Source organism: Phalacrocorax aristotelis, chromosome W, assembly GCF_949628215.1.
Source record: "Phalacrocorax aristotelis chromosome W, bGulAri2.1, whole genome shotgun sequence".
Taxonomy (NCBI): Eukaryota; Metazoa; Chordata; class Aves; order Suliformes; family Phalacrocoracidae; genus Phalacrocorax; species Phalacrocorax aristotelis.
In genome coordinates, this window is record NC_134310.1 from 26,941,974 (window position 1) to 26,955,591 (window position 13,618).

General features: G+C 38.9%; 1 protein-coding gene and 1 long non-coding RNA gene across 3 annotated transcripts in view; both read right to left on the reverse strand.

The window, feature by feature from the left end:
• Positions 1–13,618, reverse strand: part of LOC142049855 (uncharacterized) — a 704,768-nt gene that overhangs the window by 229,580 nt on the left and 461,570 nt on the right. The window lies entirely within an intron of this gene.
• Positions 756–13,618, reverse strand: part of LOC142049442 (uncharacterized) — a 29,591-nt gene continuing 16,728 nt past the window's right edge. For both annotated transcript variants that reach the window (XM_075077162.1, XM_075077163.1), the window contains 3 exons: positions 11,917–12,108; positions 4,250–4,424; positions 756–1,730 (listed from right to left, as the gene is read on the reverse strand). In XM_075077162.1, coding sequence (XP_074933263.1) covers positions 1,270–1,730; positions 4,250–4,424; positions 11,917–12,108 — 828 coding nt within the window. In that variant the 3' untranslated portion in view covers positions 756–1,269. The remainder of the gene's footprint in view (positions 1,731–4,249; positions 4,425–11,916; positions 12,109–13,618) is intronic.

Here is a 13,618-nt window from a genome sequence, read left to right on the forward strand (position 1 = left end):
CTGTGAATGCTGATTAACTGGTAGGTGTACAAATTACTTCTGTAAGGCAAGAGGTTTCTTATAATAGCAGAGCTGCAGCTCAGGCCTCTAGCCTTAGCAAGCCATAAGTATATGACTTAATATTTATAACTTCCTATATATTGAGCATGATGATAACAAGGAATTTCAAATCAAGATCTTGGCAGGTAAATGAAGAATGAAGTAATATTTAGAAATGATGTACCATATATGTAAGTTTTAACCTGTTGAGCTAGGATGTCAAAATGACATCCCAGGAATAATTAAACTACTTATTAAATCTTTATTTCCTTAAAAGCAACAGGATGGCTTGGGGCTGTTTGTCATATATCTTGAAGATGCAGGAATTAAGGTGCTGGTCAAACTATTCATGCAGTTAATGGAATGTGTTTAATGAAATGTGCTTTTATGAACATATAATTGTATATGTATTTGTTATGAACATAATTGTATGGGAATTAGAGGATGAAAAGTTGGGAATGACTCATTAAAAACTGCATTAAAAGAATTCTTCTGAAATGCCTGGAGCTTACAGGTCAAGCCATGGAAATAAGGGAAAATTTCTGACTCAGATAAGAGGAAGTCAAAAAACAGTTTTCCTCTGTGAGGTACTCCTTGCCCTGTAAGGTACTCCTTGCCCTGTAAGGGCTCTTTTTTGGCATCCCTTCTAAAATAAAATCTGAATGGACCAGGGAATTTCAAAATCATCCTTGCTAGCCAAGATAAACTGAAAAGATAAATGGCAAAATTACATCATTTTCTCAGTGAAATGATTAATTGCTTTATGTGTAATTACAGCAAGACTTTTAAGTGCTACATGCTGCTGATGATGAAATGTTCATATATATTTATTCAGATAATAAATAAAACACTAAAGTATGTTGCTTTTGATAACTAGAAAATTGTGTATAAGTCTCTACCATCCCAGATAAAAGAAAATAAACTTCTGTACCCACCCCATTGTCTGCTTTTACATCAGTTGGGTAAGTATAAAAATGTTAGTGTTCAATATCTATTGCATTTCTTGGTGACCTTGGATTGCTTTATTCTTTTAATGTATGTGTTTTACCTTAAATTATTTATATTAATTTGGCTTGTTTATTTCTAAAGACTACTACAAACTTCCAGGTTTTGGTAAGTTACAGTTCATGCTAAAAGCTATCTGGTTCCAATTTTCCAGCTGTTTTAAAATATCCATTTAAATGCCTGTAAGCATTGTTTGGTTTTCCATTTTTCTTTCCAGTAATTCTTTCAAACCCTTGTTCCTGTGTTTGAAATACAAGTAATCAGAGAGAGAATGGCCAAGTCTGGCCTTTTCAAAGTATCTAAAGCTGAGGTGTTCTTTGTTGTTTGCAAGGTCTCTCTCTCCTTGGCTCTCCTGTTTGTCTGATTTCCTATTGTCTTCTCCAGTCCTCCCTCACTTAGCATTTCTTCCTTCTCATTGCAGCCCTTCATCATGCACTCAGGTTTGCCAGACAGATCTTGAGCCACATACAGCTTGCTGTTGTCGTGATGGTACATGTCAAGGCTGTAATGCTCTGTCTCATAACAGTTGTCTTCCTCTTCCTGACGTGAGCTTCCCTTGGCACTCTCACCATCCAAATGAAATGAGATTCCCTTCCCTTGGCTTTTCTGGGAAAGATCAAAGGGTTCTTCCTGTTCCAAGCTTCTCAAAACATTTGTCGGGGACAGAGAAATTCTTCTTCCAAAACCTTGTAGTGGTTTGAGGGGGGAGAAAAACAACAATTTATATATAGCAAATTTTACTATGTGACACATGGTTAAAAAACATGAGATGGCCTTCTATTTAATATTTTACCTTGGTCTTCCACCCAGCTATCTCCAACTACTTTTCTGTTTACATCACATGGCATCTCCTTTGAGATGCTGTAAAAAGAAGTACTATCATATCCAGTTCACAGCCATTGTGTTGTACATGCCAGACACTTGATGAGAGAGCTAGGAATAGAAGTGAAGTGCCCTGGCCTCTTGTAAACTATTTTTGCCAGTGAACCTACCGACTTCCTCCTTCCTATTTTTTTTTTAATTAACCCTTTGATCTAAACCATCACATGCCAAAATCAAAGTCCCAGGTTTTGTACATTTTTTCCAGAGGAGTGGAAGAGTTTAAAAACACGTTAACATATTTGTTCTATGGACCCTCTGGTTCGAAGTTACTACTGTAAAAATGAAAACACAATCATGTCTTGTCAGTCTACGACCGCCGCTCTCCTTGATTTTTCCTCTCTCATCTATTGCCACTGAAAAGCTACATGCAGTAGATAGTGCTTCATCTTGAAGAAATCATTATAATCAAATGGTGATTTTGAGTTGTGCAGTATAAATCTGAGTGTGGTCCTGGATCTAGTTTGTCTTAATATTTGTCAGAGCATCTCCTTTCTGTTCCTCTTGCTGGAAACCCAGATGTTACCCAGAAGGCATTTGTGGACTTAAATGTGCTCTGACCATCAGGATGCACAGAATATGATTCAGATGCTGCAGGCATAGTCCATCTTAATTAAAAGAAAGATGACAGTACTGCGGTGAGGATTTCACCCAATAGCAAAAATCTATGAGAGCCACTATTTTACTTGCTTAGTTTTGGGGTTTTTTTTCCTCAGTAATTGAATCAATTTTCTGCAGGATTTATGCAGCCTTACTAGACAGAGATGCTACTTTGCAACAGGTTGTATTTGTTAAAATGGTTCATGAGCAGGTGGCAGCCCTCATAAACTGTTTTATGCCTGATAAGCATCAAGGGCTGAAGAATCTCTGCACACTGAAAAGCACTTAGGCTTTCAGTTAATTGTGTAACTAACATGGTGCTATAGGAGATTTACAGGAAAAAAAGAGTCATTTATATTATTATCTGTTAGGATCTTGGTACATTTTATCCCAAGTATCATTAGAGTATGCATTTTCCATATGTGCTAGGCTGCCCTAAAGCCTGAATTTGAGGAACACCAAGAAAGCTTATTCATGAAGGAGTTATTTATCCAGAAGTCTTAACAAGCAAAATATCTTGGATACTCAAACTCTCAAAACAATCTCTCCTAATTCCCCCGCTTCTTTAGATAGCATTGGCATGCGTGCACACATGAGGCTGATTTTAGGAAGTGTATGTGGTGGGCAGGATGTGGGAAATGCTTTGCAGGATACCCTGAGTGGTCAAAAATCCATATACTTTGAGATGAGGGAGAAGTGTCTTCTCCTGTCCACATCCTTCTTTGTAAACTGGGTCTGAGCTTATGGCCTTTATCTAATATCAGCTATGGCAATACATCACAGAATAAACATATCTTAAGCAGAAAGGCTCTTGGATGTAGAGCCATTCGGGCTTCCATTCCCATTCCAGACTAGAATCCAATAAGTAGTGAACAAGACCTGTGAAATCTACTAGATTTTTTGCTTCTGTCAGCTTTGAATGTATTTATGATTTATCCCCATGTTTAAAACAATGGAGATGTACCTCAAACATGAGAGAAAAACTATAAACTCCTAATCAGATGTGTCTGGGAAAAAATGTCTGCTTGTTCATGGCTGCTAGGCTGTGGCCTGTCAGCATCTGGGAATCAACCCCCTCCAACTGTAAAATTTATTAAAAAATATTTTTTTTAATTTTTAATTTCCTCAGGAAAATCAATGCAGTCAGCCATGTCCTCCAATCATTCCCCTGGCCAACTACATGTGCCACAGTCTTACTAAGGTTGAGTCTCCACCAGCTAACTCCTGTTTGTCTCTCAGGGATACCCACACGCTGGGAGAGGCTTTGTGGTGCTGTGGATACTGCACCTTCCTCACAGTAATGGACAGCCCTGGGCTTAAGTACAAGTTTGGTATGGCTTGATAAATCCTCTGCTCTAACATTACTGACTATATTTTCCCTGACATTTGACAACAGCAACTTAGTGTGCTAAAATTATTTCCTTTGTGCTCACAAGTACTGTCTCATTTTGTCTCCATCTACTACTCTGTCTCGGTCTGTACCTCTGTGTCATCAGATATCTAGTCTGAAAGGTCTCTGACACAAGGGTCACTACCTTGGGGATCTCTGAACTATAGCACTGGGGTAATATAGGTAGTTAATAACAACCTCCCAGGCTTATGGGATTCAATCTCTTGCAATCGTATTGGATCTATGGTACGAGATCGTAGATCTGTAGTACAAAGCCCATTTGGGTTTATTGATATGCACCTTCAAACCTCTCGGAGAATAACTGAAAAATATTACCTTGAGAATGAAATCCTCTTTCCATGATGCTGTGTTTGACTTTCATGTGCCTGGTTAGGTTCCCCTTCAAGGTGAATTTGCTGGGACAGTAGAGGCACTTGAAAGGCTTACTGTCTGAGTGCAAGTGCATGTGTCCCATTAAATTGTGCATTCTGTTAAATTCTTTTCCACACAGCTGTCAAAACCAGTAAAAATGAAAATTATTTTTTTTGTAGGGGTACTTCCAAGAAGAACATTTTAAAAGGAAATAGAACCTACCCTTCTCAACTTGAACCCTGGCAGCTTCTGGCTGCAATTTGTTTTTCAAAGATAAAGGCAAAAAAAACCCCTACAGACAAGAATAAGCGGTTGAGTTTGTTCTATCTAGGGCCTTCTGTACCGCTGCCATTTTTTTTTTAAATTTGGTGACTAGGAAAGACACACAGTCAAGGATTCCCCAAAATCAGGGAATGTTGTTGTAAGGAGGGGAGAGGCTTAAGTATGCAACCTGAAAGGCTCTTAACTTGAATGAAATTAAAAGTATAACTTTCTGCCCTGGTGAACCATTTCATTTGTATTTTATAAATCTAGCCTTTAATCAGGAACAATGCCAGGCAGAGATGGAGATACAAGGTAAAAGCAATTAAGGATTTCTGTGAAAAAGTCAAGCAGAATATTTACTTCTCCTTAAGTGGAAATGAAATGGTTGTACATTTTGGTTAAAGCTAGAAAAATAAAATCCTTTTTTTGTTTGTTTCTTGCTCCTGCATTTCTCTCTGATCCTCTTATCTTCTGTTTGCCAGCTTCTGTGTTTGTGTCTCTGGTGAGTAAGCTGGAATTTAAACAGTCATGGGGCTGCAAGAATGACTCAGCTTTCCCTGAAGCTGTTCCTGACAGCTCGAGCCATTGATCATGCAGGTTTCCATTTGATAAAATAATAAGGGTTTTTTTTCATTGTTGTTGTTTATCTAGATGTGTCCTTTTGTAGTCTGGTCCCTTATAAATCAAATATATTCTCACGTCCAAAGGAGAGCAACGAAGCTGGTGAAGGGTCTAGAGAACAAGTCTTATGAGGAGAGGTTGAGGGAACTGGGATTGTTTAGTCTGGAGAAGAGGAGGCTGAGGGGAGACCTTATCGCTCTCTACAACTACCTGAAAGGGGCTGTAGTGAGGTGGGTGTCAGTCTCTTCTCCCTAGTAACAAGTGATAGGACAAGAGGAAATGGCCTCAAGTTGCATCAGGGGAGGTTTAGATTGGATATTAGGAAAAATTTCTTCACTGAAAGGGTTGTCAAGCACTGGACCTGGCTGCCCAGGGAAATGGTTGAGTCACTAGCCCTGCAGGTATTTAAAAGATGTGTAGATGTGGCGCTTATGGACAGGGTTTAGCAGTGGACTTGGCATTGTTAGGTTAATGGTTGGACTTGATGATCTTAAGGGTCTTTTCCAACTTAAATGATTCAATGATTCTATGATTCAAGACATGAGAGTTTGACATCACTATTACAAGCTTCTAGTCTTACCCTATCAGGATTTATAATTTTATTCACATTCAAGTGGCTATTTCCATCCTCCGCAAACTTCTGTGTTTGCTTTCTACTTAAGCTCTTTTTTTAGAATGTTTTTAGACAAATACTTTTACCATCAGAATTTTTATTTTACGATCTTTATTAATATATGAGCCAGAATCACTATTACTGAGTAACTGAAACTTATATCAAGCAGTGTACTCATCTGGAAGAAAATTATTAAAAAGCGATTACTGAGATTCCACCAAATTTTTGGTCCAAGCTGACTTCTGATTTAATTGATTTTGGTAGTACAGAAGGTCTGCTACAGTACTTTTTGATTCAAATTCACAAAGCCATCACCTGGAATATCTAGGTGAAATGTAGGTAGTGGAATGATCCTCGGTGGAGTAGTACTGTATCCTTTGCTTTTAAACCATCTCTTGAGGGAAAATGGAAGCAGTTCACTAATATAAAAATTTGAGGTGGTATTGTTTTTAAATAAGAGCTAGAGCTGAGTCAATGTTGCAGAAACGAAAAGTCTGGAAATATTAACTTTCTTTTAAAAAAAATATTTACTTCCACTACATTAGTGCTCTTCTGTGATTTACTCTCTGTGATTTTGCTAAAATGAACATTCTAGCAAATATATTTATCAGCAAAGTGAAAAAAGAAAAAGAAAAAAGAATAGCCACTGAAAATGAGTTATTTTTGTAAAAGTAAGATATCAGATTCCAAGGGTCATCCATCCACTTAGGAAAGAGGACTGTCTCTCTTTTGCATTCAAAGAAAGCTAATCTGCCAGATGACTTATATTCAGTGAAATGAATGGGGTTTTTATTTCTGACAAGGCAAAAAATGTTTTCATAATCAAAAGAGAAGGGACTTCCTAAAGGATAGTTCCTTACAGCATAAAAGCTTTGTGCCTCTGAATAAAGGGGGTAGGATTCCATTTCCCAAAGTCATGTACAGGCTTAGGGATGTGTAATGTGTTCCTATCCTGAAATCTCTTCTGGGGACATGAGGAAAAAGTACCAGACTGGCAGGAAAATGAAAGAAATGGCGATATGAAAACTGTTTTTTTCAGAGCCATGGCTCTGTGTGAAAGATGTCCCTTTCAAAAGGCACAAGACAAGTTTCAGATGAATGTCCATGATTTCTGAATCATGGGGCAAAGGGAGCAGGTTTCAGGCTCACATGCTGAAAGATGGCAACTCAGAGCTAGCTGGAGTTCACAGCTAGTGCTTAAACAACAGCCTGAGTCTGCAGACTAGGAAGGTGTACAAGATCATCTTCTGTGACAGGACAGGGGTGTGAGCACTGATGAGCAGTGTGAAAGATGACCCAGAGCCAGTTGCATGGGAGGGACCCCCAGCAGAAGTCACCACGGAGCACCTTAGCACTTTGGGAGATGCAAAACTCATGCAAGAGATCTTAGGATAGCAGGAATGACATGGTTTACTTGTGGACCTTTTGTCAGGCTCTCTAGTTTAGATAGGATTAAATTCAAGCCCTGAAGAGAAAGACCTCAGCTGCAAGTCTGCTGAACACACTTTGATGCACTGGCTGGTGAAATGGAGTTCAGTACAGTTTGCTAGAAAAGCTGAATTAGTTCAACATTAGATTTTGTCTTCCTAAGCATGAAGTATCATCCTTCTAGATTTGTCAGTCTGTTTTGCTTCTTCCAAAAGTACTTATCTCTCACATTTTCTTTGGGTTTGACTCCTGATCTAAACCCGTGACTTTAGATGGAAAAAATGGCATTCAAAACATCTGCTGCAAAGTGCATTTTGCTAGGCTGGAGAAAACTTCATTGCATTCTTTATTACATTATTATTATTATTAGACTTCAGCACTAAAAGCAACTGTAAATTTCATAGGAGCTTCCTCTTCAAATCAGAATTAGCACTATTGCACCAGTTAGTGCAACTCCTTCAGAACTCTTCAGTGCTTTTGTTTAAAACAGAAATAAACAAGGAAGCATGGGCTCAGGCTTTTAAAAGCTACAGAGAAGTTCGCTCTTCAGACAAAAATCAAACACAGATCCAGGCTGCAACTGGATAAGGAAACAGAAGGGACAGCTGCTACTCCCTCATTTCAGATAGTCTGTGCTTAGCTGTGATTAGCTACTGCTGTGCTCTTTCCCTTGCATTCTTCTTCTTTTTTCTTTTTTTTCTTCAGGATTCAGAAGAAGGGTGTTCCTTTCCTCAAAGAGAGGAGGAGAGGGAGAAAGACTGTAAACTGCCCAAAAGGACCGTGAGAAAACAGGAAGCTTTGAAAAGTACAAGAGAAAGCAAGATGAAATCTATTTGCAGGCAGTTCCCAGGGGACATGTGAGCCATTGTTAAGCAGGCTGTTCATACAGCTATATCCTTCCTTCTGCTGAGGAGGAGCTTGGTGCCAAAAGGCTACTATCTGGTCATTGCCTTAACCCTCTGAATACCAGCCAGAAATACTTGCTCAAGTCTTTCAAGGGCTCTGCCAGAGAGGCAAGGGATGTTCCTAATGCCAAAGAGCAATTCCCGATTCTCCCTTTGCTTATAGTTAGGATCTCCACTCTGTTCAGGGGCACTGATGTTGATTCAACACCTTCAGCCATAGGAGATACTGTTTCATTGTGTTTACTTGCTTCTTTCCTCCTAGGAACACTGGGTGGGGACAGAGAAGTAAAAAAATAAGATAAACAAGTGCTCCTGTAGAGCTTTTGTTACTGGCTGGAAAACATACTGTTGGTACTCCAGTTCCTGGCTTTGCTTTTATTTTTTCAAAGTGAAATGTTTCAAAGCTATCAAAGCAAAATGAGAAATAAAAAAAGATTCATTTTGACATTTTCCTATTAAAACTATCACTGAAAGCCATATTTTCCTATGACATTTTGAAGTTCTAAATTTTTCAAGATAAAATAATTCCATTTAAAATTTTTCATCTAATTTTGCTTCTCAGTGAAAGACTCCTTTTAAGAAAATATTTATTTCCATAAAGATGTTGGATGAAAGAGTTCTAGAAATTGCTTCCAGATCAATCTTCAGTTACTTAGACATAAACTGGGTAATACACTCCACTCCATACTTATATATCACAGACCAAGGCTGACTAAGGCATGCCCCATTAATCCCAGCCAAAGGGGGTTTATAAGGTCAGCAGGATGTTCAGAAAATCTAAAATTATTACAGCTTTTGATTTGCAATGCTAAAAGGGAACATCAACCCCTGGAGGTAGTCTTTGTTGATCTAGCAAAAGCCTTCAACACCATGAGCCATTCTCACATCATTTTGGCTCTTAAGCAGAAGGGCGCGGATAGTCATATTATCGCCCTGATTACTAACTTATATTATGTCACCACCCGAATCGATTTGAAGAATGAACAGTCGGATCCCACTGGGATTTGGATTGGTGTAAAACAGCGCAATCCAATGTCACCAATATTATTCAGTTTATCTGTGGACCCTCTGCTGTGCAAGTTGGAGGAAGAAGAAAGTGGGTTCCAACACTGCTCGAAGAATATAACAACTATAGCTTACGCGGATTACTTGGTTCTGTTAAGCAGTTCTTGGGAAGGGGTGCAGAAAAATATTGAAATATTGGAGGTCTTTTGCAATCTTACTGGCCTCAAGACCCAGGGAGAAAAGTGCCACGGCTTTTACATTCAGCCAACAAAAGACTCATATACCATCAATGGCTGTCCAGCATGGATGATTAATGGCACTCTCCTTAATATGATTGAACCCAGGAGTTCTGAGAAATACCTGGGCCTACACATAGACCCATGGAGAGGAATATCAAAACCAGAACTACTGGAGAAAGTAAAGGATTGGTTACAGTGGATTGGGAAGGCTGCTTTAAAGCCATTTCAGAAGGTGGACATCTTGAAAGGATATGCTATCCCACAATTGATCTACTTGGCAGACCAGGCTGACATGAAAGCCTGGGAACCCTTGATTTGTCAATTCGAGTGGCCATCAAGGAATGGCTATATCTCCCAGTAAGTATGTGTGATGCCATCCTATATTCCAGCACTCGGGATGGAGGACTAGGTATCACCAGGCTCTTGGGACTGATTCCCAGTGTGCAGGTCCGAAAGCTACACAGAATTGTGCAGTCTTCGGACAAGATAATATGAGCAGTGGCTTGAGAAGAGGGACTTGAGAAAGTGAAAAACTATGGATTGCAGCAGGAGGGGATAAGGGAAAAGTTCCATCCATCTGGGACCCAAAAACAGCAATGGTGATATCCGGGAAGCCCAGCAGTGAGGAACCAGTCTCAGAATGGGAGATACATGCTCCATAAATCATCTTTCTGAGGCCCTGTAACTGGAGAAAACAGGAATTTGCAAACTGGACCAAGTTGGTTTCCCAGGGCCATGGTATTTCCAGCTTCGAGAAGGATAAGATCAGTAACAACTGGTTAGAGTTTTATAGGGGCATTCACCACAGAAAGCTCATCACCACAGTTGAGAGCCAATGTCTACCCAACAAGAGAATTTTTAACAAGGGGTAGACAGGAAAGTCAAATTAAATCTTGTCGACACTGTCAAGTGGAGAATGAGTCCTGCACACATATTATTGGATCCTGCCCAGTGGTACAGGATGCCAGGATTAAAAGCACAATCACTTATGTGAATTGTTGGCTGAGGAGGCGAAAAAGAAGGACTGGGTAGTATTCCAAGAGCCACTGCTGAGAGATGAACAGGATGAACTATATAAACCGGACCTGGTATTTTTTAAAGGAGACCAAGCCCTGGTTGTCGACATCACAGTTAGGTATGAAATTAAATTAACATCTTTGGTGGATGCAGCGGTGGAAAATGTTAAGAAATACCAACACCTAAAAGATCAAGTGCAGGAACTGACTAATGTTAATGTCATTACATTTATGGGATTTCTGCTAGGCGCACATGGAAAATGGTATCAGGGCAACTACAAATTATTGAAAGAACACAGACTCTCTAGTTCCCAGCAGGAAAAGTTAGCTTGTCGATTATTGAATTGAGCACTGTTCTCTTCAGTGGACATTATGCATATGTTTGCTAGTAAAGTAAGAAACATTGTAAGATCTTAATGTTTGATGTATTGTAAATATGTTATATGATGATTTATAAATAAACTGACTGTTCCTCTCTATCTATCTAAGGCGGGAGCTGGACCCGCCTGGAGCTGTCGAGGGCAACAAAAGCTTGTGATAATGAGGGCGAAAGTAAGTAGGGACAAATTGGGACTCAGTATCATGATGTGTCACCATTCCTGCCAAAAAGACAATTATCACTGGTCTTTACCAAGGTGGATGGGTCACCTATACTTAACCCAGAAAAGGAAAATGTATATAATTATATATGGTCAATAAATAGCCTGCTTAGAGCAGATCAAAGTGGGAATAAAACATACAGGCTTTGACTTCACAAGGTATGACTACAATAATGAACCAGATAGGCAGCAAAAGGAACAGATGTAGTGTCTAATACTGAATAAGAATGTAAACATTCATAAGGAAGACATTAGAGATGAGCACAGTCAAGAAAGCCAAAACCTCAAAAGTTTATGGGGGGAAGAGAGGATGGAAAGGGAATGTCAGCCTCCAATGTGCTGGAGGGAGGTAGCAAACTGGAATTCCCAGAGGATTCTAAAGAGGCCAGATGGTCTCAGAGGCTGTTTTGTTAGGATACTGATGTCCTGCCCTGAGTTTCAGTCTGGTAATTACATTTGGCTGATTCAAATCCCTTCTGCAGTTCAGTTTTGCTGTGGCTTTCTTTGAGTCCTTCCCTGATCTGTTGCATAGCATCACCATGTGAAGTCGTGGCTGCTGCTTTTCCATGGTCTATGTGTTTAGTCAGTGTCTCAAGCTATTAAGCACGTTGACTTCTGTTTGGATGGCTATACTAAGTAAATGTCAGGTATCTTTATTGTCCTCAAACTGCAGTGGCATTTAAATTCTCACTAAGTGGAAAAAAATATTTGAGGCTGAAAGTTACTTATATTGAAGGGGAAGGGAGTAAATTACAGATATTTGCCTCCATTATTTTGTGCTACTTAAGCAGAATGTGGATGAAGAAAGGAAACTAGACTGTTTTATGCTAATTTAAATACAACTGTAGAATGTGTTAACAAGTCTTGTTTTAATAATTCTACCGTATCACCAGAAATATCCGGTGGGTTTATGCCTCTGCCACCAAAGGAGATACACTTACCTTGCATTTAAAGGGTTTAACATCGGAGTGAACAATCATGTGGGCCTTGAGAGTTTGCTTTTGCACAAAGCTCTTGAAACACAAATGGCATTGATAGGCTCTGATATTGGTGTGGATCAGGACATGTCGCTTCATGTTGGCCAGCAGAGTAAACTCCCGGCCACAAATTCTACATTTGTGCTCTTTCACACCCTGTAAGAAAAGAAAAAAAAATCAGAAAATTCTGTAGATGGAATATTTTCTAGATAATTTCATCTTCACTACAGCAATATATGAATTATTCATTCTGCAATATCAAAGCAAGTAATAAATTATTTTGCTTTTAACATAATTTGCTAAAGTAATAGATACTTATGTATTTTTTATTGGCAAATTCTTACAAGAATCTGAGAAGTATAGAGGGAAAACAAAATGTAAGCTTAATGTAATAATGAGTTTTGTTTCCATCAGTAAGTTTACAGATCAGTGAGACACAGTAGCAGAGCTTCTCTGTCCTACTTTGCTGCTTATGTAAAATATTGGTCAAATGTGTACACTTATTGAGCAAGAATAAAAGCTAACCAGTTAAGAGACTAAAGTAGTGCCTGCCTATGGTAAATGAGCATCATTGGATCCTAAAAAAGACCTGTCCCTGTTTTGAAGAAAGCTATAGAAAATAATCTGAAATAAATGACAAGTATTCAAGCAATGCCACCAAATAATGCCGTACATGTTACATTCAAAGAAGAGAAAATACTATTTACTCTTAGTGGGACTTGCACTAACTCTAATGGAGTGACCCTATTTTATCTGGTGTTTACAGAGCATTTCTAGCACCCTGTATGCCATATGGTCAATTTAGTAATGTATAATTCAATATTCTTGGTCACACCCATGTGGTCTAACTGCCAGCTCCTCAAAAAGACATTCAGATGCTATGAAAATCAATGAATTTACCACTAAACACTTTAAGAATTTGAGTATAACTTGCTGAAGGTAACGAGGATTTACTAGCGAAGTGCCAAGAGCAATTACTCCTCCTGCAGGCCCCCATTACAAAGATGACTTGAAACAATCTCTACATTTGTACCAGTAAGTGGTTTTCATGGTTAATTGCAAAGCTTGAACTGTGAACACCAACAGCAACTCTAAGTGTCTGCTTATCTGATGTGAGGCTACATTTCAGCAGCTAAGTACTGTTATGTTCACAGCTGCAGCTGTGGACAAAGAAGCAGAAGCTCTCTAAAGGCTCAAGGGCATTGCATTTCCTATGACAAAAAACTATCAAGTTTTGAATTAGTAGAATTTTGCATGGTAAATCCAAAGACCAGGGAATCTCCAGAAAGAGCAGAAATTATAATAGGGGAAGTACAAGGAAGTAGGGAAGTAGGGAAGAACAAGCAAATGTGGAAGTAGAGGTTGTTGTTTTTTAAAAGAAAATGTGTCTATTAGACTAAAATGCTGTAGCTTTCTGTTTTTCATATGAAAGCCAAAGTTCAAGTGCTAAAGGAAAAAATATGCAAGACTGGAAGCAAATTTTTATTAAAAATGGGGTTTTTGACTTGTCTTAATAATATTGTTGTAAAGGTGGATAAACTAATTTCAGACATTGATGAATGGAACACACATATTTTTCCTATTTTTTAAAGTGATCCTTTTGGATGTGTTCCGAAGCCTGCCCCTAGTCAAAACTGACACTGCTATCATTACTGCAGGCAAGACT